Raw genomic sequence first — 26,395 nt, 5'->3', positions numbered from 1 at the left:
TCTGATCTGGCAGGCTCACTAAACACACATGCTTCATTTGTGAATTATTTCTGAGTGTTGGCGTGTAAAACAGTCTTGTTTGCTTTATGTAAGGAATATGAAATGATTTTTACTTTTACTTTTGATACTTAAGTATATTCAAAACCAAATACTGTTAGACTTTTACTCAAGTAGTATTTTACTCGGTGACTCACTTCTATTTGAGTCATTTTCTATTAAAGGTATCATGACTTATTCAAGTATGACAATTGGGTACTTTTTCCACCACTGGTTATCACAATATAATCACTATATATGGACATTTGGGGCACATATATGACATTATATGACATTTGGGGCACAGTCCAAGTCTTCAACACATCTGTCAAACAGCAGCAAGGGCATGAATCACAAAGATGACCATTTCTCTTTTCCTTCTCTTGTGTAAATACCCTCTCTGTTTACTGTGGTAGTAGAGCTGGTCTGTAGTGTAAATACCCTCTCTGTCTACTGTGGTAGGGCTGGTCTGTAGTGTAAATACCCTCTCTGTCTACTGTGGTAGAGCTGGTCTGTGGTGTAAATACCCTCTCTGTCTACTGTGGTAGGGCTGGTCTGTAGTGTAAATACCCTCTCAGTCTACTGTGGTAGTAGAGCTGGTCTGTAGTGTAAATACCCTCTCTGTCTACTGTGGTAGAGCTGGTCTGTGGTGTAAATACCCTCTCTGTCTACTGTGGTAGGGCTGGTCTGTAGTGTAAATACCCTCTCTGTCTACTGTGGTAGGGCTGGTCTGTAGTGTAAATACCCTCTCAGTCTACTGTGGTAGTAGAGCTGGTCTGTATTGTAAATACCCTCTCTGTCTACTGTGGTAGGGCTGGTCTGTAGTGTAAATACCCTCTCTGTCTGCTGTGGTAGGGCTGGTCTGTAGTGTAAATACCCTCTCTGTTAACTGTGGTAGAGCTGGTCTGTAGTGTAAATACCCTCTCTGTCTGCTGTGGTAGGGCTGATCTGTAGTGTAAATACCCTCTCTGTTTACTGTGTTGGGGCTGGTCTGTAGTGTAAATACCCTCTCTGTTTACTGTGGTAGGGCTGGTCTGTAGTGTAAATACCCTCTCTGTCTACTGTGGTAGGGCTGGTCTGTAGTGTAAATACCCTCTCTGTTTACTGTGTTGGGGCTGGTCTGTAGTGTAAATACCCTCTCTGTTTACTGTGGTAGGGCTGGTCTGTAGTGTAAATACCCTCTCTGTCTACTGTGGTAGGGCTGGTCTGTAGTGTAAATACCCTCTCTGTCTACTGTGGTAGGGCTGTTCTGTTCTGGTGGTCTGATCTATAGCAGCCAGGAGCAAAAGGAGTATGCTATATAGGGAGCAGATTTGCCATTTGAGACACAGTAAAAGCTGTGGCCGATTGTGATTTCTGTAACGTTAGCAAGTTATACGTGTGTTTCAGCCGGGCTAGGGAGGGACGTGTGTTTCAGCCGGGCTAGGGAGGGACGTGTGTTTCAGCCAGCTAGGGAGGGACGTGTGTTTCAGCCAGCTAGGGAGTGACGTGTGTTTCAGCCAGCTAGGGAGGGATGTGTGTTTCAGCCGGGCTAGGGAGAGACATGTGTTTCAGCCAGCTAGGGAGGGACGTGTGTTTCAGCCGGGCTAGGGAGAGACATGTGTTTCAGCCAGCTAGGGAGGGACGTGTGTTTCAGCCGGGCTAGGGAGAGACATGTGTTTCAGCCAGCTAGGGAGGGATGTGTGTTTCAGCCGGGCTAGGGAGAGACATGTGTTTCAGCCAGCTAGGGAGGGACGTGTGTTTCAGCCAGCTAGGGAGGGACTTGTGTTTCAGCCAGCTAGGAAGGGACATGTGTTTCAGCCAGCTTGGGAGGGACGTGTGTTTCAGCCGGGCTAGGGAGAGACATGTGTTTCAGCCAGCTAGGGAGGGACGTGTGTTTCAGCCGGGCTAGGGAGAGACATGTGTTTCAGCCAGCTAGGGAGGGACGTGTGTTTCAGCCGGGCTAGGGAGAGACATGTGTTTCAGCCAGCTAGGGAGGGACGTGTGTTTCAGCCGGGCTAGGGAGAGACATGTGTTTCAGCCAGCTAGGGAGGGACGTGTGTTTCAGCAGGGCTAGGGAGAGACATGTGTTTCAGCCAGCTAGGGAGGGACATGTGTTTCAGCCAGCTAGGGAGGGACGTGTGTTTCAGTCGGCTAGGGAGGAACGTGTGTTTCAGCCGGCTAGGGAGGGACTTGTGTTTCAGCCGGCTAGGGAGGGACATGTGTTTCAGCCGGCTAGGGAGGGACGTGTGTTTCAGCCGGCTAGGGAGGGACGTGTGTTTCAGCCAGCTAGGGAGGGACGTGTGTTTCAGACAGCTAGGGAGGGACATGTGTTTCAACCAGCTAGGGAGGGACATGTGTTTCAGCCAGCTAGGGAGGGACATGTGTTTCAGCCAGCTAGGGAGGGACATGTGTTTCAGCCAGCTAGGGAGGCACGTGTGTTTCAGCCAGCTATGGAGGGACATGTGTTTCAGCCGGGCTAGGGAGAGACATGTGTTTCAGCCAGCTAGGGAGGGACGTGTGTTTCAGCCGGGCTAGGGAGAGACATGTGTTTCAGCCAGCTAGGGAGGGACGTGTGTTTCAGCCGGGCTAGGGAGAGACATGTGTTTCAGCCAGCTAGGGAGGGACGTGTGTTTCAGCAGGGCTAGGGAGAGACATGTGTTTCAGCCGGGCTAGGGAGAGACATGTGTTTCAGCCAGCTAGGGAGGGACGTGTGTTTCAGCAGGGCTAGGGAGAGACATGTGTTTCAGCCAGCTAGGGAGGGACGTGTGTTTCAGTCGGCTAGGGAGGAACGTGTGTTTCAGCCGGCTAGGGAGGGACTTGTGTTTCAGCCGGCTAGGGAGGGACATGTGTTTCAGCCGGCTAGGGAGGGACGTGTGTTTCAGCCGGCTAGGGAGGGACGTGTGTTTCAGCCAGCTAGGGAGGGACGTGTGTTTCAGACAGCTAGGGAGGGACATGTGTTTCAACCAGCTAGGGAGGGACATGTGTTTCAGCCAGCTAGGGAGGGACATGTGTTTCAGCCAGCTAGGGAGGGACATGTGTTTCAGCCAGCTAGGGAGGCACGTGTGTTTCAGCCAGCTATGGAGGGACATGTGTTTCAGCCGGCTAGGGAGGGACGTGTGTTTCAGCCAGCTAGGGAGAGACATGTGTTTCAGCCAGCTAGGTAGAGACATGTGTTTTAGCCAGCTAGGGAGGGACGTGTGTTTCAGCCAGCTAGGGAGGGACGTGTTTCAGCCAGCTAGGGAGGGACGTGTGTTTCAGCCAGCTAGGGAGGGACATGTGTTTCAGACAGCTAGGGAGGGACGTGTGTTTCAGCCAGCTAGGTAGAGACATGTGTTTTAGCCAGCTAGGGAGGGACGTGTGTTTCAGCCAGCTAGGGAGGGACGTGTTTCAGCCAGCTAGGGAGGGACGTGTGTTTCAGCCAGCTAGGGAGGGACATGTGTTTCAGACAGCTAGGGAGGGACGTGTTTCAGCCAGCTAGGGAGGGACATGTGTTTCAGCCAGCTAGGGAGGGACGTGTGTTTCAGCCAGCTTTTGGAGAGACATGTGTTTCAGCCAGCTAGGGAGGGACATGTGTTTCAGCCAGCTAGGGAGGGACGTGTGTTTCAGCCAGCTAGGGAGGGACGTGTGTTTCAGCCAGCTAGGGAGGGACATGTGTTTCAGCCGGCTAGGGAGGGACGTGTGTTTCAGCCAGCTAGGGAGGGACGTGTGTTTCAGCCAGCTAGGGAGGGACATGTGTTTCAGCCAGCTAGGGAGGGACGTGTGTTTCAGCCAGCTAGGGAGAGACATGTGTTTCAGACAGCTAGGGAGGGACATGTGTTTCAGCCAGCTAGGGAGGGACATGTGTTTCAGCCAGCTAGGGAGGCACGTGTGTTTCAGCCAGCTAGGGAGGGACGTGTTTCAGCCAGCTAGGGAGGGACATGTGTTTCAGCCAGCTAGGGAGGCACGTGTGTTTCAGCCAGCTAGGGAGGGACGTGTGTTTCAGCCAGCTAGGGAAGGACATGTGTTTCAGCCAGCTAGGGAGGGACGTGTTTCAGCCAGCTAGGGAGGGACATGTGTTTCAGCCAGCTAGGGAGGCACGTGTGTTTCAGCCAGCTAGGGAGGGACGTGTGTTTCAGCCAGCTAGGAAGGGACGTGTGTTTCAGCCAGCTAGGGAGGGACATGTGTTTCAGCCAGCTAGGGAGGGACGTGTGTTTCAGCCAGCTAGGGAGGGACATGTGTTTCAGCCAGCTAGGGAGGGACGTGTGTTTCAGCCAGCTAGGGAGGGACGTGTGTTTCAGCCAGCTAGGGAGGGACGTGTGTTTCAGCCAGCTAGGGAGGGACAAATGTTTCAGCCAGCTAGGGAGGGACGTGTGTTTCAGCCAGCTAGGGAGGGACGTGTGTTTCAGCCAGCTAGGGAGGGACGTGTGTTTCAGCCAGCTAGGGAGGGACGTGTGTTTCAGCCAGCTAGGGAGGGACGTGTTTTCCCCTTTTATTTTGATTTCGTTATGTTAGCGAGGTTGAAAGGCAAGTGGTAAGCTGCTGCTAATGGATGGGTTATGACAGTCCCTGTAAAGGGACTGTTGTTTCCCTTTATAGAGATGAACAGACAACATGGCGTCTAGAAGACCTTCAGGGGCCCATCGGGGCCGTAAAATGTCATTCCGACGTTCTCTTCTTCAACCTCCCCTCTTCAATATTTACAAGTATTAAAGGTGCAAAACACACACACACTGGTACACGCCCACACACACACTGGTACACGCCCACACACACACACAGGTACACGCCCACACACACACACTGGTACACGCCCACACACACACTGGTACACGCCCACACACACTGGTACACGCCCACACACACACTGGTACACGCCCACACACACACTGGTACACGCCCACACACACACTGGTACACGCCCACACACACACTGGTACACGCCCACACACACACTGGTACACGCCCACACACACACTGGTACACGCCCACACACACACTGGTACACGCCCACACACACACTGGTACACGTCCACACACACACTGGTACACGCCCACACACACACCGGTACACGCCCACACACACACACTGGTACACACCCACACACACACTGGTACACGCCCACACACACACTGGTACATGCCCACACACTGGTACACGCCCACACACACACTGGCACACGCCCACACACACACTGGTACACACCCACACACACACTGGTACACGCCCACACACACACTGGTACACGCCCACACACACACACACACTGGTACACGCCCACACACACACTGGTACACGCCCACACACACACACACACACTGGTACACGCCCACACCCACACTGGTACATGCCCACATACACACTGGTACACGCCCACACACACACTGGTACACGCCCACATACACACTGGTACACGCCGACACACACACTGGTACACGCCCACACACACACTGGTACACGCCCACACACACACTGGTACACGCCCACACACACACACTGGTACACACCCACACACTGGTACACGCCCTCACACACACTGGTACACGCCGACACACACACTGGTACACGCCCACACACACACACACACTGGTACACGCCGACACACACACTGGTACACGCCGACACACACACTGGTACACGCCCACACACACACACACACTGGTACACGCCCACACACACACTGGTACACGCCCACACACACACTGGTACACAGCCACACACACACACACACACTGGTACACGCCCACACACACACTGGTACACGCCCACACACACACACACACACTGGTACACGCCCACACACACACTGGTACACGCCCACACACACACTGGTACACGCCCACACACACACATACACTGGTACACGCCCACACACACACTGGTACATGCCCACACACACACTGGTACACGGCCACACACACACACTGGTACACGCCCACACACACACTGGTACACGCCCACACACACACTGGTACATGCCCACACGCACACTGGTACACGCCCACACGCACACTGGTACACGCCCACACACACACTGGTACACGCCCACACACACTGGTACACGCATGCACACGCCCACACACACAGACACACTGGTAGGCACACATACACACACATACTTAAGTTCATCTGGGCGGGCCCTGGGGGTGTAAGGGAGAGAGATTGGTGTGTGCGTGTGCGTGCGTGCTTGATCTTGAAGGGAGATGTGTTTCAGCCAGCTAGGGAGGGACGTGTGTTTCAGCCAGCTAGGGAGGGACGTACATGCCCACACACTGGTACACGCCCACACACACACTGGCACACGCCCACACACACACTGGTACACACCCACACACACACTGGTACACGCCCACACACACACTGGTACACGCCCACACACACACACACACTGGTACACGCCCACACACACACTGGTACACGCCCACACACACACACACACACTGGTACACGCCCACACCCACACTGGTACATGCCCACATACACACTGGTACACGCCCACACACACACTGGTACACGCCCACATACACACTGGTACACGCCGACACACACACTGGTACACGCCCACACACACACTGGTACACGCCCACACACACACTGGTACACGCCCACACACACACACTGGTACACACCCACACACTGGTACACGCCCTCACACACACTGGTACACGCCGACACACACACTGGTACACGCCCACACACACACACACACTGGTACACGCCGACACACACACTGGTACACGCCGACACACACACTGGTACACGCCCACACACACACACACACTGGTACACGCCCACACACACACTGGTACACGCCCACACACACACTGGTACACAGCCACACACACACACACACACTGGTACACGCCCACACACACACTGGTACACGCCCACACACACACACACACACTGGTACACGCCCACACACACACTGGTACACGCCCACACACACACTGGTACACGCCCACACACACACATACACTGGTACACGCCCACACACACACTGGTACATGCCCACACACACACTGGTACACGGCCACACACACACACTGGTACACGCCCACACACACACTGGTACACGCCCACACACACACTGGTACATGCCCACACGCACACTGGTACACGCCCACACGCACACTGGTACACGCCCACACACACACTGGTACACGCCCACACACACTGGTACACGCATGCACACGCCCACACACACAGACACACTGGTAGGCACACATACACACACATACTTAAGTTCATCTGGGCGGGCCCTGGGGGTGTAAGGGAGAGAGATTGGTGTGTGCGTGTGCGTGCGTGCTTGATCTTGAAGGGAGAGATTGGTGCATTGGGGATAGATTTTCAGTAATTAATTAACTCCCATCAACCGGTGGATATAATACGATATAGGGTCAGACCTAAATAGCACCCTATTTCATATTTAGTGCACTACTTTTGACCAGGGTCCATTTTCAAAAGTCGCACACTATACAGGGAATAGGGTTCCATTTGGGACGTAGATTTAATAATATATAAGATGCAGAGTTCTGCAGTGTATTAAAACAGGATATTAAAGAACAGGGTATTAATAAAGAACAGGGTATTAATAAAGAACAGGGTATTAATAAAGAACAGGGTATTAATAAAGAACAGGGTATTAATAAAGAACATGGTATTAAAGAACAGGGTATTAATAAAGACCAGGGTATTAAAGAACATGGTATTAAAGAACAGGGTATTAATAAAGAACAGGGTATTAATAAAGAACAGGGTATTAATAAAGAACAGGGTATTAATAAAGAACAGGGTATTAATAAAGAACATGGTATTAATAAAGAACATGGTATTAAAGAACAGGGTATTAATAAAGAACAGGGTATTAATAAAGAACAGGATATTAAAGAACAGGGTATTAAAGAACAGGGTATTAAAGAACAGGGTATTAAAGAACAGGGTATTAATAAAGAACAGGGTATTAAAGAACATGGTATTAAAGAACAGGGTATTAATAAAGAACAGGGTATTAATAAAGAACAGGGTATTAATAAAGAACAGGGTATTAATAAAGAACAGGGTATTAATAAAGAACAGGGTATTAATAAAGAACAGTGTATTAATAAAGAACATGGTATTAATAAAGAACATGGTATTAATAAAGAAAAGGGTATTAAAGAACATGACATTAAAGAACAGATATTAAATAACAGTGTATTAAGGAACAGATATTAAAGAAAAGGATATTACATAACAGTCTATTAAAGAAGTGGACATTAGACAACTGTCAGGGCTTCTAGGAGTAGTGGGTGGAGGAGTCAGGCGCAGAGAGCAGGTCACGCCACGCACAAGGGCGCATAAATACCCAGTCCAACAAACAGGTCGAAACTGTCCGGAAAAACGTTATCCACAATAATCCACACACCATGAACAGAAAAACAAGCCCGCACAAAAGCCGGCGGGCCTACCAGGTTTAAAACAAAACCCAAACAAAAAACAGGTGAAACTAATCAGACAAAACTAACTGAAACAGAAAAGGGGATCGGTGGCAGCTAGTAGGCCGGCGACGACGACCGCCGAGCGCCGCCCGAACAGGAAGAGGCACCATCTTCGGCGGGATTCGTGACAATAACAGTGTATTAAAGAACAGGTTATTAAAATATTATCAAACACTATCATTAACTGAAGACTTTTAGTTTTTAATCAAAGAGTCTCTGTATTTAGCATTTCGTGATGAACTAATCTGATTAACTAGACAAATGTAATTAACTAGGAAGTCGGGGCACCAAGGAAAATATTCAGATTACAAAGTTATAATTTTTATATCTGATCAATTAGTCTTCTTAATTAATTATTTATTTATTTGACCTCTTTCCAAACGTCGTAAATTGTTGGTTATCTGCACGAACCCAGTCTTCACTATGAGTCATCCATACATCAATTGTCTTAAAATCATTTATTTACTAACTAAGTCATTCACAGAAATGCATAAACAAACAGTAGATAGTTACAAGGAAATGATAACGGAGTTTCCCTAGTGGGATAAACCGGCATCGCGGCTTGGTGTACAAAATGGAAGTGGGGGTCGACTGAGATGAGACAACACACAGTTGATAATTATAACAATTGAAATGCTAATCCTTTACACATGAACGCTCACTCATTCAGGAACAATTGCAATCAATATATATATTTATGCTCAGTGTGTCGTCTTGATCGCTGGTGAACAGTTTGTTTCTGTTGGAGAGTCTGTCCGTCCTCTCTCTCTCTCTTAGAATGGATAGTTCAGAGTGACATTCATTCATGTCATATAGAATAGATGTTTTGACGGTTGTCGGTCTTCGCGTTCAATGATACCGAATTCCTAGCTGCAGACTAGTAATTAATATCAAAGACTTGTTCTTATTCTGTCGGTATCGATAGTCTAAGAGTTTAACCACGTGGGATGGTTAAAAGATTCAGCCATCTGGCCCTCTTTATCGGTCTAACCCTCTTTATGGTCTGTTGAGAAACTCTCAAAGTGGGGTTTTTATTCGGGAGAGCAGAAAAAGCAGCCTCATGATGCCAGGTCCTAACTGTGCTCATGGGCGGTCCTCTGATTTAGTTAAACTCAAAAGGGAATTGAAGTTTCCTTCATTAAACAGTCCAAAATCACATTACACAATTTTACAAACAGTATCCTCCTCACTCATTCATCTTATACAACAATTAGATGTAAACCTGATATCTGAGGCTATTGTATAAACAGCGTTATGGTAATGTGGCCGTATTGCCTCCCATGAGTTTCACAAAATTGTACCAAACGGACCAGTTCATAGCTGGATTCTTCACCGATCTTTTATACCATCTCCAGAACATAAATGTTGTTCGGACCTCAAGTTCTGTGAGGTGGAAGAAATTCCTTTGTTCTCTTCTATGAAAACTCTACTCTCTCTCTCTCTATACTGTGGCCATGAGGAGATAATCTCCTCCAGGAATTTACGACCTATCTCTGACCACAGCAGCCTGGGTGTAGGAGACAGGGAGAGGGGGATGGGGCTTGCTGTACCCAAAGAGGACAACGTCATGACAGTATTAAAGAGCAGGATATTAAAGAACAGTGTATTAAAAAAACAGAATATTTGTCACGCCCTGACAATAAAGAGCTGTTTATTCTCTATGTTGGTTAGGTCGGGGTGTGATTATGGGTGGATTATCTAGGTGAATTGTATGTCTATGTTGGCCTGGTGTGGTTCCCAATCAGAGGCAGCTGTTTATCGTTGTCTCTGATTGGGGATCATATTTAGGTAGCCATTTCCCCTGTCATGTTCTGACCTTAGTTCCTTTGTTTTGTCTTTGTTTTAGTATGGTCAGGGCGTGAGTTGGGGTGGGCAGTCTATGTTCTTTTTTCTATAATTTGGGATTTCTGTGTTTGGCCTGGTATGGTTCTCAATCAGAGGCAGCTGTCAATCGTTGTCCCTGATTGAGAACCATACTTAGGTAGTCTGGTTTCACCTTTGAGTTGTGGGTGATTATTTTCTGTTCTGTGTTTTGCTTCACTGTTCAGGACTGTTCGTTTTTGTCGTTTTTGTTCATGTGTTCAGTATTCGTATTAAATACAATATGGACACCTTCCACGCTGCGCATTGGTCTGACATGTCTTACTCCTCGTCTGAGGAGGATGAAGACAAGCGTTACATCCCCATTGTGCTTGGTGGGATCTTGTCTAGGTACAGTTGCCTGCGAGAACTATTTTGAGCTTCACGTTTCGTTTGTTCGCTTTATTGTTTTTGTTTTTTTGAGTTTTCTCTTCCTAATAAAAGGGATGGAAACATACCACAATGTTCTTGGACCAAGATGCTGGGGGCAGTATTCAGTAGCGTGGATGAATAAGGTGTCCAGAGTAAACTGCCTGCTACTCAGGCACAGTTGCTAATATATGCATATTATTAGTAGATTTGGATAGAAAACACTTTAGAAAGTTTCTAAAACTGTTTGAATGATGTCTGTGAGTATAACAGAACTTATAGGCAGACAAAAACCTGGCAAGAAAATCCAACCAGGAAGTGGGAAATCTGAGGTTTGTAGTTTTTGGTTTACTGGGCTAAACGTGCGAACAAAAACAAGGTATTTGAACATATATGATGAACTTTATCGAACAAATCAAACATTTATTACTGTGATTCCTGGTAGTGCATTTTGATGAAGATCATCAACGGTAAGTTAATTCATATTTATAATGTTATTTCTGACTTCTGTTGACTCTACAACATGGTGGATATCTGTATGGCTTGATTTGTTGTCGGTAAAGCTTTTTTGAAATCTGACACAGCGGTTGGATTAAGGAGAAGTGTATCTATAATTCCATGCATAATAGTTGTATCTTTGATCAATGTTTGGTGTGCTTTTGTCGTAAAGCCTTTTTGAAATCGGACACTGTGGTGGGATTAACAACAAGTTTATCTTTAAAATGGTGTAAAATACTTCTATGTTAGAGGAATTTTAATTCTGAGATTTCTGTTGTTTTGAATTTGGCACTTTCACTGGCTGTTGTCATATCGATCCCGTTAGCGGGATTCAAGCCATAAGATGTTTTTAACAACAGGATATTAAGTAATAGGATATTAAATAACAGTGCATTCAAGAAGAGTGTTTTTATCTGGGATTTCCGTTCTACTTCCTCTCCCTCCACCTCTCTCCCTCCACCTCTCTCCCTCCACCTTTCTTCCTCCACCTCTCTTCCTCCACCTCTCTTCCTCCACCTTTCTTCCTCCACCTCTCTCCCTCCACCTTTCTTCCTCCACCTTTCCTCCACCTTTCTGTCTTCACTCTCTCCTGTTTCATCGTTCTCCCTCTTTCGTTCCTCTCTCCCTATTCCTCTTCCCTTTCTCTTTCTCCCTCTTGCCGTCTCTCCTCTTTCACCCTCATCCTCTTTGCTGTTCTCCCCTCCCCTCTCTCTTTCCCTCTATCACCCTCATCCTCTTTACTGCTCTCCATCTCTCTCTTTCCCTCTCTCACCCTCATCCTCTTTGCTGTTCTCCCCTCCCCTCTCTCTTTCCCTCTATCACCCTCATCCTCTTTGTTGCTCTCCCCTCCCCTCTCTTTCCCTCTCTCTCCTCTTTCACCCTCATCCTCTTTGCTGCTCTCCATCCATCTCTCTCTTTCCCTCTCTCTTTCCCTCTATTACCCGCATCCTCTTTACTGCTCTCCATCCATCTCTCTCTTTCCCTCTATCACCCTCATCCTCTTTACTGCTCTCCCCTCCCCTCTCTCTTTCCCTCTATTACCCTCATCCTCTTTGCTGCTCTCCCCTCCCCTCTCCTCTCTCTTTCCCTCTCTCTTTCCCTCTCTCCTTTTTCACCCTCACCTCATCCTCTGCTGGGGAGAATAAGATGATATGCGAAAGACACATTTCTGTTGCTCTTGTAGTAAATGGACAATAAAGTAATCTTCCCTCCCCTCTCTCTCTTTCTCTCTCCATCCCTCCCTCCCTCTCTCTCTCCCTCTCCCTCTCTCCTCCAGGCACCATCGAGGCGTGTCTGAGCCACCTGTTGAAGCGGCGAGCGGCGGGCTTCCTGCGTAGCGACAAGATTGCAGCCCTTTTCACCAAGATCGGCAAGGTCAACGCCACGGCGGGAGAGGTGTGTCAGAAGGTCCAGGAGCAGCTCACACAGCAGGCAGAGGTCACCAGGTACCGATTGACCTACTCTATTACCTTTGAACTTTTACCCCTACACCTGACCTCATAGCACTACCATCCAAAACCACACCCGGAGAAATACAGGAAAAATATGGGAATTCAGTGATGTGGTATTATGTAGCTATACATCTATGGTCTCATGTTTTACTTCCTTATTTACACACCTTCACTGACAGTGTAGCATGGTAAAACCACACAGTGTAGCATGGTAAAACCACACAGTGTAGCATGGTAAAACCACACAGTGTAGCATGGTAAAACCACACAGTGTAGCATGGTAAAACCACAGTGTAGCATGGTAAAACCACACAGTGTAGCATGGTAAAACCACACAGTGAAGAGACAGTGTAGCGTGGTAGAACCACACAGTGAAGAGACAGTGTAGCATGGTAAAACCACAGTCAAGAGACAGTGTAGCATGGTAAAACCACACAGTGTAGCATGGTAAAACCACACAGTGTAGCATGGTAAAACCACACAGTGTAGCATGGTAAAACCACACAGTGAAGAGACAGTGTAGCGTGGTAGAACCACACAGTGAAGAGACAGTGTAGCATGGTAAAACCACAGTCAAGAGACAGTGTAGCATGGTAAAACCACACAGTGAAGAGACAGTGTAGCATGGTAAAACCACACAGTGAAGAGACAGTATAGCATGGTAAAACCACACAGTGAAGAGACAGTGTAGCATGGTAAAACCACAGTCAAGAGACAGTGTAGCATGGTAAAACCACACAGTCAAGAGACAGTGTAGCATGGTAAAACCACACAGTGAAGAGACAGTGTAGCATGGTAAAACCACACAGTGAAGAGACAGTGTAGCATGGTAAAACCACACAGTGAAGAGACAGTGTAGCATGGTAAAACCACACAGTGAAGAGACAGTGTAGCATGGTAAAACCACACAGTGAAGAGACAGTGTAGCATGGTAAAACCACACAGTGAAGAGACAGTGTAGCATGGTAAAACCACACAGTGAAGAGACAGTGTAGCATGGTAAAACCACACAGTGAAGAGACAGTGTAGCATGGTAAAACCACACAGTGAAGAGACAGTGTAGCATGGTAAAACCACACAGTGAAGAGACAGTGTAGCATGGTAAAACCACACAGTGAAGAGACAGTGTAGCATGGTAAAACCACACAGTGAAGAGACAGTGTAGCATGGTAAAACCACACAGGGTGGTCACCCATAAAATTATTAAATGAATTCAAAAGTTATACAAACATGTCCAAACCCTTGTCTCTACCATATATGGTTAAAAGGTTACAGATGATTTACTCTGAGAATTTAGCAGGATTTAGAATGAATGGAATGACATCACAGCATGATCAAAATGTGGTGACTGCTCCATAGAACCCTGTGACACTGCTCCATAGAACCCTGTGACACTGCTCCATAGAACCCTGTGACACTGCTCCATAGAACCCTGTGACACTGCTCCATAGAACCCTGTGACACTGCTCCATAGAACCCTGTGACACTACTCCATAGAACCCTGTGACACTGCTCCATAGAACCCTGTGACACTGCTCCATAGAACCCTGTGACACTGCTCCATAGAACCATGTGACTGCTCCATAGAACCCTGTGACACTGCTCCATAGAACCCTGTGACACTACTCCATAGAACCCTGTGACCCTGCTCCATAGAACCCTGTGACACTGCTCCATAGAACCCTGTGACACTGCTCCATAGAACCCTGTGACACTGCTCCATGGAACCATGTGACTGCTCCATAGAACCCTGTGACACTGCTCCATAGAACCCTGTGACACTGCTCCATAGAACCCTGTGACACTGCTCCATAGAACCCTGTGACACTGCTCCATAGAACCCTGTGACACTGCTCCATAGAACCCTGTGACACTGCTCCATGGAACCATGTGACTGCTCCATAGAACCCTGTGACACTGCTCCATAGAACCCTGTGACACTGCTCCATAGAACCCTGTGACAGTACTCCATAGAACCCTGTGACACTGCTCCATAGAACCCTGTGACACTGCTCCATAGAACCCTGTGACACTGCTCCATAGAACCATGTGACACTACTCCATAGAACCCTGTGACACTGCTCCATAGAACCCTGTGACACTGCTCCATAGAACCCTGTGACACTGCTCCATAGAACCCTGTGACACTGCTCCATAGAACCCTGTGACACTGCTCCATGGAACCATGTGACTGCTCCATAGAACCCTGTGACACTGCTCCATATAACCCTGTGACACTGCTCCATAGAACCCTGTGACACTACTCCATAGAACCCTGTGACACTGCTCCATAGAACCCTGTGACACTACTCCATAGAACCCTGTGACACTGCTCCATAGAACCCTGTGACACTGCTCCATAGAACCCTGTGACACTACTCCATAGAACCCTGTGACACTGCTCCATAGAACCCTGTGACACTGCTCCATAGAACCCTGTGACACTGCTCCATAGAACCCTGTGACACTGCTCCATAGAACCCTGTGACACTGCTCCATAGAACCCTGTGACACTGCTCCATAGAACCCTGTGACACTGCTCCATAGAACCCTGTGACACTGCTCCATAGAACCCTGTGACACTGCTCCATGGAACCATGTGACTGCTCCATAGAACCCTGTGACACTGCTCCATAGAACCCTGTGACACTGCTCCATAGAACCCTGTGACACTGCTCCATAGAACCCTGTGACACTGCTCCATAGAACCCTGTGACACTGCTCCATAGAACCCTGTGACACTGCTCCATAGAACCCTGTGACACTGCTCCATAGAACCCTGTGACACTGCTTCATAGAACCCTGTGACACTGCTCCATAGAACCCTGTGACACTGCTCCATAGAACCCTGTGACACTGCTCCATAGATCCCTGTGACGCTGCTCCATAGAACCCTGTGACACTGCTCCATAGAACCCTGTGATGCTGTTCCGAGGCAGAACTCAGTTAACTTCGAATGTCAACTGACAAGTTAACTAGTGGCTGCAGGTTTGTGAGTGAAAGCTTTTTCTAAATGAAATCCACTGAATACAAACTAAATGGGGACTAAATATATATTTATTTACAAAGATAACAGACTGAATTTCAATATCCACCCTCTGTGGAGACAACCTGTTCCTGTTTTCATTGTGTTTTTCTGAGTCTTTCCCTTTAAATCGCCATAGAAACGGCCCCTCTCAATGTAGATTGATTGCGGTTACAGACAATGAAAGCCAAGGATCTGGAGGTGGAAATGACAAAAGTATCCAGTTGATTTTGATTGGTCCAACCAGCTGTAAATGACTTCGAATGGTACCACCTCCCAACACCAAATATGGAAGAGATACAACCAAGATGTGGTGCAGTCTTAACTCTCAACGGTCACAGCAAATGAACATTCTTTATTTCATCAACACTGTCAAGTACAGGTATATTAACGTTATAATATTATAGAGAATAATCTAACGATTCATTCTAGGTCATTTATAATGACATGGGGCAAAGAAAACTATGTTTTGACATTCATTTCGTAGCACCCTCTTGAATTGCTCTGTGCACCCTATACACAGTGAAGAAGACTAACTAAATCAATATTGGGGAGTCTCTTCCTACACCTGTCCAGGTGTGTGTTTACCCAAGCCCCGTCTATTTGTGTGTACACACACACACACACACTTCGATAAGCTGCAACACATGGCCACTGAGCACTCTGGGACTGAGATGGAAGCTGGGCTTAATGGAGGAAGAGATGGGGGGGAGGGGGTTGGGGCAGAGAACACACACACACACACACACTCTTCCTGTATCTCCTCCCTCCTCTCATCTTGTCTTGTCGCAGTCATGCAGCTGTGAATGTAGAAACAGAATATGTAGATTCTATTGTAGAGCGATGTGGTTCTACTAGTGTGCCTGTGGTGACTGGAGCTGTGTCCCAAATGAAATGTTGTTTAGTGGTATATAGCTGTATCGCCCCCTGAGCACCCCCTCCAATAACACATCACACTCAATCTCCCCGAACACCCCCTCCAATAACACATCACACTCAAACTCTCCGAACCTTTCCTCTCCCCCCCACCACTTCTCCTCCCATACCTCCCCCACCTCTCCTCACCAACCGCACCTCTCCTCACCTCCCCCACCTCTCCTCACCCACCGCACCTCTCCTCACCTCCCCCACCTTTCCTCACCTTCCCCACCGCACCTCTCCTCATCTCCCCCACCTCTCCTCACCTCCCCCTCTTCTCCTCACCTCCCCCACCGCACCTCTCCTCACCTCCCCTACCGCACCTCTCCTCACCTCCCCCACCTCTCCTCTCCTCACCTCCCCCACCTCTCCTCTCCTCACATCCCCCACCTCTCCTCTCCTCTCCTCACCTCCTCCACCTCTCCTCTCCTCACCTCCCCCTCCTCTCCTCTCCTCACCTCCCCCACCTCTCCTCTCCTCACCTCCCCCACCTCTCCTCACCTCCCCCACCTCTCCTCTCCTCTCCTCACCTCCTCCACCTCTCCTCTCCTCACCTCCCCCACTGCACCCCTCCTTTCCTTTCCCCCCTCCCCCACCCCACCTCTCCTCACCTCCCCCACTGCACCCCTCCTTTCCTTTGCCCCCTCCCCCACCCCACCTCTCCTCACCTCCCCACCTCTCCTCACCTCCCCCACCTGTCCTCTCCTCACCTCCCCCACCTCTCCTCTCCTCACCTCTCCTCACCTCCACACCTCTCCTCACCTCCACACCTCTCCTCACCTCCCCCACCTCTCCTCTCCTCACCTCCCCCACCCCACCTCTCCTCCCCTACCGCACCTCTCCGCACCTCTCCTCCACTCCCCAACCACATCTCTCCTACCCTCCCCAACCGCACCGCACCTCTCCTCACCTCCCCCACCTCTCCTCACCTCCCCCACCTCTCCTCTCCTCACCTCCCCCACCTCTCCTCACCTCCCCCACCCCACCTCTCCTCACCTCCCCCACCCCACCTCTCCTCACCTCCCCCACCTCTCCTCTCCTCACCTCCCCCACCTCTCCTCACCTCCCCCACCTCTCCTCACCTCACCTCCCCCACCTCTCCTCACCTCCCCCACCTCTCCTCTCCTCACCTCCCCACCTCTCCTCTCCTCACCTCCCCCACCTCTCCTCACCTCCCCCACCCCACCTTTCCTCCCCCAACCGCATCTCTCCTACCCTCCCCACCTCACCTCTCCTCCCTTACAGCACCTCGTCTCCCCCACCGCACCTTTCCTCTCCTCCTAACCTCTCCTCCCCCACCTCACCTCTCCTCCCCTACAGCTTCTCTCCTCCCCTACAGCACCTCTCGTCCCCCACCGCACTTCTCCTCCCCCACCTCTCCTCCCCACCTCACCTCGTCTCCCCCAAAGCACCTCTCCTCCCCCACAGCACCTCTCCTCCCCCACCTCTCCTTCCCACCTCACCTCGTCTCCCCCACAGCAGCTCTCCTCCCTCACAGCACCTCTCCTCCCTCACAGCACCTCTCCTCCCTCACAGCACCTCTCTTCCCCCACAGCACCTCTCCTCCCTCACAGCACCTCTCTTCCCCCACAGCACCTCTCCTCCCCCACAGCACCTCTCTTCCCCCACAGCACCTCTCCTCCCCCACAGCATCCCTCCTCCCCCACAGCACCTCTCCTCCACCCACCTCACCTCTCATTCCTCCCAGCCCTCTCCTTCCTTTCTCCTTCCCCTCCACACTTTTCTTCCACTCTCCTTCCCTTTATTAAAAATTATTTAACCTTTATTTAACTAGGCAAGTCAGTTAAGAACAAATTCTTATTTACAATGACGGCCTACCCTAGCCGCCCTATGGGACTCCCAATCACGGCCAGATGTGATACAATCTGGATTCGAACCAGGGACTGTAGTGACTTCTCCTCCCCCCTCCCCCATCTTCCCCTCTCATCCCCCCTCAGCTCTCCTTCCCCCTCACCCATCCTCAGGACTCCATGTCTTGGTTACTCCCGTTGCCATGGCGACATCATCATTGTACCGTGACCATCATCGCTGGCGAGAGAAAGAGAAAAAGGGAGAGGAGGAGAGAGATAAGAAAGAGAGAGAGGAATGTGAGAAGAACAGACAGATGAGAGAGGTGAGAGTGTGTGAGATAGCAGAGAGAAGAGAAAAGAGAAAGATTTTTATTTTATTGAGAAAAAAATATTTATTTGGCCCAAATACTTACATCATTAAAACAAACTTTATTTAATTTTAACAGACTGGAAAGTTAAAATCAAGCCCCCCCCATCCACCACACATAGAACCCCCCCTGACGCCCCATACCCCAACAAAGTCCCCCAGACAGTTCACCAGTCCCCCCCATAGACAGCTCACCAGCCCTCCCCCATACACAGTTCACCCCCCCCCATAGACAGTTCACCAGGCTCCCCCCCATAGACAGTTCACCACCACCCCCCATAGACAGCTCACCAGCCCTCCCCCATAGACAGTTCACCAGTCCCCCCCATAGACAGTTCACCAGCCCCTCCCCAGAGACAGTTCACCAGCCCCCCCATAGACAGTTCACCAGCCCCTCCCCAGAGACAGTTCACCAGCCCCCCCATAGACAGTTCACCTGCCCCCCCATACACAGTTCACCAGTCCCCCCCCCCATAGACAGTTCACCAGCCCCCCCATAGACAGTTCACCAGCCCTCCCCCATAGACAGTTCACCAGCCCCCCCCTCCCCATAGACAGTTCACCACCCCCCATAGACAGCTCACCAGCCCTCCCCCATACACAGTTCACCCCCCCCCCCATAGACAGTTCACCAGTCCCCCCCCCCCCCCATAGACAGTTCACCAGTCCCTCCCCCATAGACAGTTCACCAGTCCCCCCCATAGACAGTTCACCACCCCCCCCCATAGACAGTTCACCAGTCCCCCCCATAGACAGTTCACCAGCCCCTCCCCAGAGACAGTTCACCAGCCCCTCCCCAGAGACAGTTCACCAGCCCCCCCATAGACAGTTCACCTGCCCCCCCCATACACAGTTCACCAGTCCCCCCCCATAGACAGTTCACCAGCCCCCCCATAGACAGTTCACCAGCCCCCCCCATAGACAGTTCACCAGCCCCCCCTCCCCATAGACAGTTCACCACCCCCCCATAGACAGCTCAACAACCCTCCCCCATACACAGTTCACCCCCCCCCCCCATAGACCGTTCACCAGTCCTCCCCCCCCATAGACAGTTCACCAGCCCTCCCCCCATACACAGTTCACCCCCCCCATAGACAGTTCACCAGTCCCTCCCCAGAGACAGTTCACCAGCCCCCCCATAGACAGTTCACCAGTCCCCCCCCCCATAGACAGTTCACCAGCCCCCCCATAGACAGTTCACCAGCCCCCCCATAGACAGTTCACCAGCCCCCCTCCCCATAGACAGTTCACCAGCCCCCCCTCCCCATAGACAGTTCACCAGTCCCCCCCCCATAGACAGTTCACCAGCCCCTCCCCAGAGACAGTTCACCAGCCCTCCCCCCATAGACAGTTCACCAGCCCCCCATAGACAGTTCACCAGCCCCCCCATAGACAGTTCACCAGTCCCCCCTCCCCATAGACAGTTCACCAGCCCCCCCTCCCCATAGACAGTTCACCAGTCCCCCCCATAGACAGTTCACCAGCCCCCCCCCATAGACAGTTCACCAGCCCCCCCCCCCCATAGACAGTTCACCAGCCCCCCCCCCATAGACAGTTCACCAGCCCCCCCATAGACAGTTCACCAGCCCCCCCCCATAGACAGTTCACCAGTCCCCCCCCCATAGACAGTTCACCAGTCCCCCCCCCATAGACAGTTCACCAGTCCCCCCCATAGACAGCTCAGCAGCCCCCCCCCCCCCCCCCCCCCATAGACAGCTCCAGTTTTAGAAAGTGAACCCCCCCCCACACACACACACACACACACAAGTCTGGTTCATCCTTGGGAGCAATTTCCAAACGCCTGAATGTACCACATTCATCTGTACAAAGAATAGTACGCAAGTATAAACACCATCTGTCTCCTAGAGATGAAGGTACTTTTGTGCGAAAAGTGCAAATCAATTCCAGAACAACAGCAAAGGACATTGTGAAGATGCTGGAGGAAACAGGTGCAAAAGTATCTATATCCACAATAAAACGAGTACAAAACCGCCATAAAAAAGCCAGACTACGGTTTGCAACTGCACATGGGAATAAAGATTGTACTTTTTGGAGAAATGTCCTCTGGTCTCATGAAACAAAAATAGAACTGTTTGGCCATAATGACCATCGTTTTGTTTGGAGGAAAAAGGGGGAGGCTACAAGCTGAAGAGCACCATCCCAACCATGAAGCACGGGGGTGGCAGCATCATGTTGTGGGGGTGCTTTGCTGCAGGAGGGACTGGTGCACTTCACAAAATAGATGGCCTCATGAGGTAGGAAAATGATGTGGATATATTGAAACAACATTTCAAGACATCAGTCAGAAAGTTTAAGCTTGGTCGAAAAAGGATCTTCCAAATGGACAATGACCCCAAACATACTTCCAAAGTTGTGGCAAAATGGCTTAAGGACAACAAAGTCAAGGTATTGGAGTGGCCATCACAAAGCTCTGACCTCAATCCCATCGAAAATGTGTGGGAAGAACTGAAAAGGCGTGTGCCAGCAAGGAGGCCTACAAACCTGACTCAGTTACACCAGCTCTGTCAGGAGGAACGGGCCAAAATTCACCCAACTTATTGTGGGAAGCTTGTGGAAGGCTACCCAGAACGTTTGACCCAAGTTAAACAATTTAAAGGCAATGCTACCAAATTCTAATCTGTTGTATGTAAACTTCTGACCCACTGGAAATGTGATGAAAGAAATAAAAGCTGAAATAAATCATCCTCTCTACTATTATTCTGACATTTCACATTCTTAAAATAAAGTGGTGATCCCAACTAACCTAAGACAGGGAATTTTTACTAGGAGTAAATGTCAGGAATTGTGAAAAACTGAGTTTAAATGTATTTGGCTAAGGTGTATGTACACTTCCGATTTCAACTGTACATACTCCAGTTTTAGCCAGCCCCAGAAACACAGCTCTGGGGTCCCTACATCCCACCCCCAGCATCCCATGTTTTCTGGTCTTCCATATTGACATGTTTACCTGCCCCACCAGGCAGTCCCTACTCCTATTGGCTACAGTATACTGACTGAGGCCCTCAGACATAAAGGTTCACAGACACCCCACTGATGGATCAAGGTGTTCATAGCGATAGCCCCGTGAATAATCCTTCACTGTAGACCACTAACACACTTCTCTATGGGAGGCTAATACAGGGAGCGCCAACATCCTCTCAGAGAAGAGGCCGGTCACAACCCCCCCCCCCTCAGTCCACGCAGCTGGTCCTTCTGAGTCACCTTCACAGCCACCTTCCAGAGCCTTTTTGCTGGCTGTGCACAAGGCCCCCATCACCCTCCTGGTATTCCCCTGCAGCGGCAGTAATGGTGAAAGGTCTGTGTCATTCGTGGTTAGACTGTCCAGTCATTCATGGTTAGACGGTCCAGTCATTCGTGGTTAGACGGGTCCAGTCATTCGTGGTTAGACGGGTCCAGTCATTTGTGGTTAGACGGGTCCAGTCATTCGTGGTTAGACGGTCCAGTCATTCGTGGTTAGACGGGTCCAGTCATTCGTGGTTAGACGGGTCCAGTCATTCGTGGTTAGACGGTCCAGTCATTCGTGGTTAGATGGTCCAGTCTCTGCCTGTTCCCCAGCAGCTCCCCGAATGAGCCCAGTAGTACAGCTCAGATCCACCTGCTGCAGCAGCCTGGTTGACTTAATGGGGGAAGCAGCCGCCATGTCGCTGACAGATTTCCACACCGACTCTTCTTACAGGTCACCCAATTTAGTGAACCTCACTCTCACAAGCCCGGCCAGCAAGCTGGCAGAGGTCAGCACTCTGGTCTGGATGAGTGGATCGTCTTTTTCCACACCAAATGCAGAGCGCGGTAGAACAGAGTAAATGGCTGACATATTGAACATGTTCAACAGGAATGTGCTCCATATTCAACAGGAATGTGTGTGCCTATCATACCCAAGGTCCCCTGCTCTCCTCAGAACAGCCCAAGCCGTATCTCTCCAGCACACTCCTTGCTGGCACAGAAGACTCTGTGCAGCTTGTAAACAGAAAGCTGTCACTCTGGATCCAAATGCCCACCAGCCTTTGCCCCCCCCCCCCCCCCCTCGTGCAAAGGGAGGTGTAACGTTGTGTTGACCAGACCTAAATAAATCCATCAGTAACCTCTGTAGTTGTTTGACGAGACTCTGTGGGGGATACAACACCATCAGTCTGTGCCAGTGCATTGTAGTGGCCAAGTTGTTAGGGACTGGGAAAGGAAGGGAAAGGGGGATACCTAGTCAGTTGTACAACGAAATGCCTTCAACTGAAATGTGTCTTCCTCATTTCACCCAACCCCTCTGAATCAGAGAGGTGCGGGGGGCTGCCACATAATCGAAATCCACGTCTTCGGCTCCCGGGGAACAGTGGGTTAACTGCTCAGGGGCAGAAGATTTTTACCTTGCCCCCCCCACCCCCCCATAGACATGCTCCAGTTTCAGACAGTTTACCCCCCCCCCCCCCCCCCCAGAGGCAGTTCACCCCCGCCCCCCCCACCCCCCCATAGACATGCTCCAGTTTCAGACAGTTTACCCCCCCCCCAGAGGCAGTTCACCCCCGCCCCCCCCCACCCCCCCATAGACATGCTCCAGTTTCAGACAGTTTACCCCCCCCGAGGCAGTTTACCCCCCCCCCCAGAGGCAGTTTACCCCCCCCCCAGAGGCAGTTCACCCCCCCCCACCCCCCCATAGACATGCTCCAGTTTCAGACAGTTTACCCCCCCCCCCCAGAGGCAGTTCACCCCCCCCCCAGAGGCAGTTCACCCCCGCCCCCCCCACCCCCCCATAGACATGCTCCAGTTTCAGACAGTCCACCCCCCCCCTCCAGAACCCTGTTATAGCTCCAGAACCCTGTTCCAGTTCCAGAACCCTGTTATAGCTCCAGAACCATGTTCCAGTTCCAGAAAGAACCCTGTTATAGCTCCAGAACCCTGTTATAGCTCCAGAACCCTGTTCCAGCTCCTGAATCCTGTTATAGCTCCAGAACCATGTTATAGCTCCAGAACCCTGTTCCAGTTCCAGAACCCTGTTATAGCTCCAGAACCCTGTATAGCTCCAGAACCCTGTTATAGCTCCAGAACCATGTTCCAGATCCAGAAACATGTTATAGCTCCAGAACCCTGTTCCAGCTCCTGAATACTGTTATAGCTCCAGAACCCTGTTATAGCTCCAGAACCCTGTTATAGCTCCAGAACCCTGTATAGCTCCAGAACCCTGTTCCAGTTCCAGAAAGAACCCTGGTATAGCTCCAGAACCCTGTTCCAGCTCCTGAATCCTGTTATAGCTCCAGAACCATGTTATAGCTCCAGAACCCTGTTCCAGTTCCAGAACCCTGTTATAGCTCCAGAACCCTGTATAGCTCCAGAACCCTGTTATAGCTCCAGAACCATGTTCCAGATCCAGAAACATGTTATAGCTCCAGAACCCTGTTCCAGCTCCTGAATACTGTTATAGCTCCAGAACCCTGTTATAGCTCCAGAACCCTGTTATAGCTCCAGAACCCTGTATAGCTCCAGAACCATGTTCCAGTTCCAGAACCCTGTTCCAGCTCCAGAACCCTGTTATAGCTCCAGAACCCTATTCCAGGTCCAGAATCCTGTTCCAGCTCCTGAATCCTGTTCACTCATACACTACAGCCCTCCTATTCCCGTCTCTTACTGAACTCATACACTACAGCCCTCCTATTCTTGTCTCTTACTGAACTCATACATGACAGCCCTCCTATTCCCGTCTCTTACTGAACTCATACACTACAGCCCTCCTATTCCCGTCTCTTACTGATCTCATACACTACAGCCCTCCTATTCCTGTCTCTTACTGAACTCATACACTACAGCCCTCCTATTCCTGTCTCTTACTGAACTCATACACTAATCAAATCAAATCAAATTTATTTATATAGCCCTTCGTACATCAGCTGATATCTCAAAGTGCTGTACAGAAACCCAGCCTAAAACCCCAAACAGCAAGCAATGCAGGTGTAGAAGCACGGTGGCTAGGAAAAACTCCCTAGAAAGGCCAATACCTAGGAAGAAACCTAGAGAGGAACCAGGCTATGTGGGGTGGCCAGTCCTCTTCTGGCTGTGCCGGGTGGAGATTATAACAGAACATGGCCAAGATGTTCAAATGTTCATAAATGACCAGCATGGTCGAATAATAATAAGGCAGAACAGTTGAAACTGGAGCAGCAGCACAGTCAGGTGGAAGTTGAAACTGGAGCAGCAGCATGGCCAGGTGGACTGGGGACAGCAAGGAGTCATCATGTCAGGTAGTCCTGGGGCATGGTCCTAGGGCTCAGGTCAGTTGAAACTGGAACAGCAGCATGGCCAGGTGGACTGGGGACAGCAAGGAGTCATCATGTCAGGTAGTCCTGGGGCATGGTCCTAGGGCTCAGGTCCTCCGAGAGAGAGAAAGAAAGAGAGAAGGAGAGAATTAGAGAACGCACACTTAGATTCACACAGGACACCGAATAGGACAGGAGAAGTACTCCAGATATAACAAACTGACCCCAGCCCCCCGACACATAAACTACTGCAGCATAAATACTGGAGGCTGAGACAGGAGGGGTCAGGAGACACTGTGGCCCCATCCGAGGACACCCCCGGACAGGGCCAAACAGGAAGGATATAACCCCACCCACTTTGCCAAAGCACAGCCCCCACACCACTAGAGGGATATCTTCAACCACCAACTTACCATCCTGAGACAAGGCTGAGTATAGCCCACAAAGATCTCCGCCACGGCACAACCCAAGGGGGGGGCGCCAACCCAGACAGGATGACCACAACAGTGAATCAACCCACTCAGGTGACGCACCCCCTCCAGGGACGGCATGAGAGAGCCCCAGCAAGCCAGTGACTCAGCCCCTGTAATAGGGTTAGAGGCAGAGAATCCCAGTGGAAAGAGGGGAACCGGCCAGGCAGAGACAGCAAGGGCGGTTCGTTGCTCCAGAGCCTTTCCGTTCACCTTCCCACCCCTGGGCCAGACTACACTCAATCATATGACCCACTGAAGAGATGAGTCTTCAGTAAAGACTTAAAGGTTGAGACTACAGCCCTCCTATTCCTGTCTCTTACTGAACTCATACACTACAGCCCTCCTATTCCTGTCTCTTACTGAACTCATACACTACAGCCCTCCTATTCCTGTCTCTTACTGAACTCATACACTACAGCCCTCCTATTCCTGTCTCTTACTGAACTAATACACTACAGCCCTCCTATTCCTGTCTCTTACTGAACTCACACACTACAGACCTCCTATTCCTGTCTCTTACTGAACTCATACACTACAGCCCTCCTTTTCCCGTCTCTTACTGAACTCATACACTTACAGCCCTCCTATTTCCGTCTCTTACTGAACTCATACACTACAGCCCTCCTTTTCCCGTCTCTTACTGAACTCATACACTACAGCCCTCCTATTTCCGTCTCTTACTGAACTCATACACTACAGCCCTCCTATTCCCGTCTCTTACTGAACTCATACACTACAGCCCTCCTATTCCTGTCTCTTACTGAACTCATACACTACAGCCCTCCTATTCCTGAACTCATGCACTACAGCCCTCCTATTCCTGAACTCATACACTACAGCCCTCCTATTCCTGAACTCATACACTACAGCCCTCCTATTCCTGTCTCT

General features: G+C 50.2%; 1 protein-coding gene across 2 annotated transcripts in view; it reads left to right on the top strand.

Moving 5' to 3' along the window:
- The window catches only part of LOC109886971 (small G protein signaling modulator 2), a 196,417-nt gene that overhangs the window by 71,059 nt on the left and 98,963 nt on the right, over positions 1-26,395 (top strand). For both annotated transcript variants that reach the window (XM_031791255.1, XM_031791256.1), the window contains exon 3: positions 12,479-12,647. In XM_031791255.1, the coding sequence (XP_031647115.1) occupies positions 12,479-12,647 (169 nt within the window). The remainder of the gene's footprint in view (positions 1-12,478; positions 12,648-26,395) is intronic.

The sequence above is a fragment of the Oncorhynchus kisutch genome, linkage group LG15 (genome assembly GCF_002021735.2).
Source record: "Oncorhynchus kisutch isolate 150728-3 linkage group LG15, Okis_V2, whole genome shotgun sequence".
Classification (NCBI taxonomy): domain Eukaryota; kingdom Metazoa; phylum Chordata; class Actinopteri; order Salmoniformes; family Salmonidae; genus Oncorhynchus; species Oncorhynchus kisutch.
This window is presented reverse-complemented; position numbering and strand designations above follow the sequence as displayed.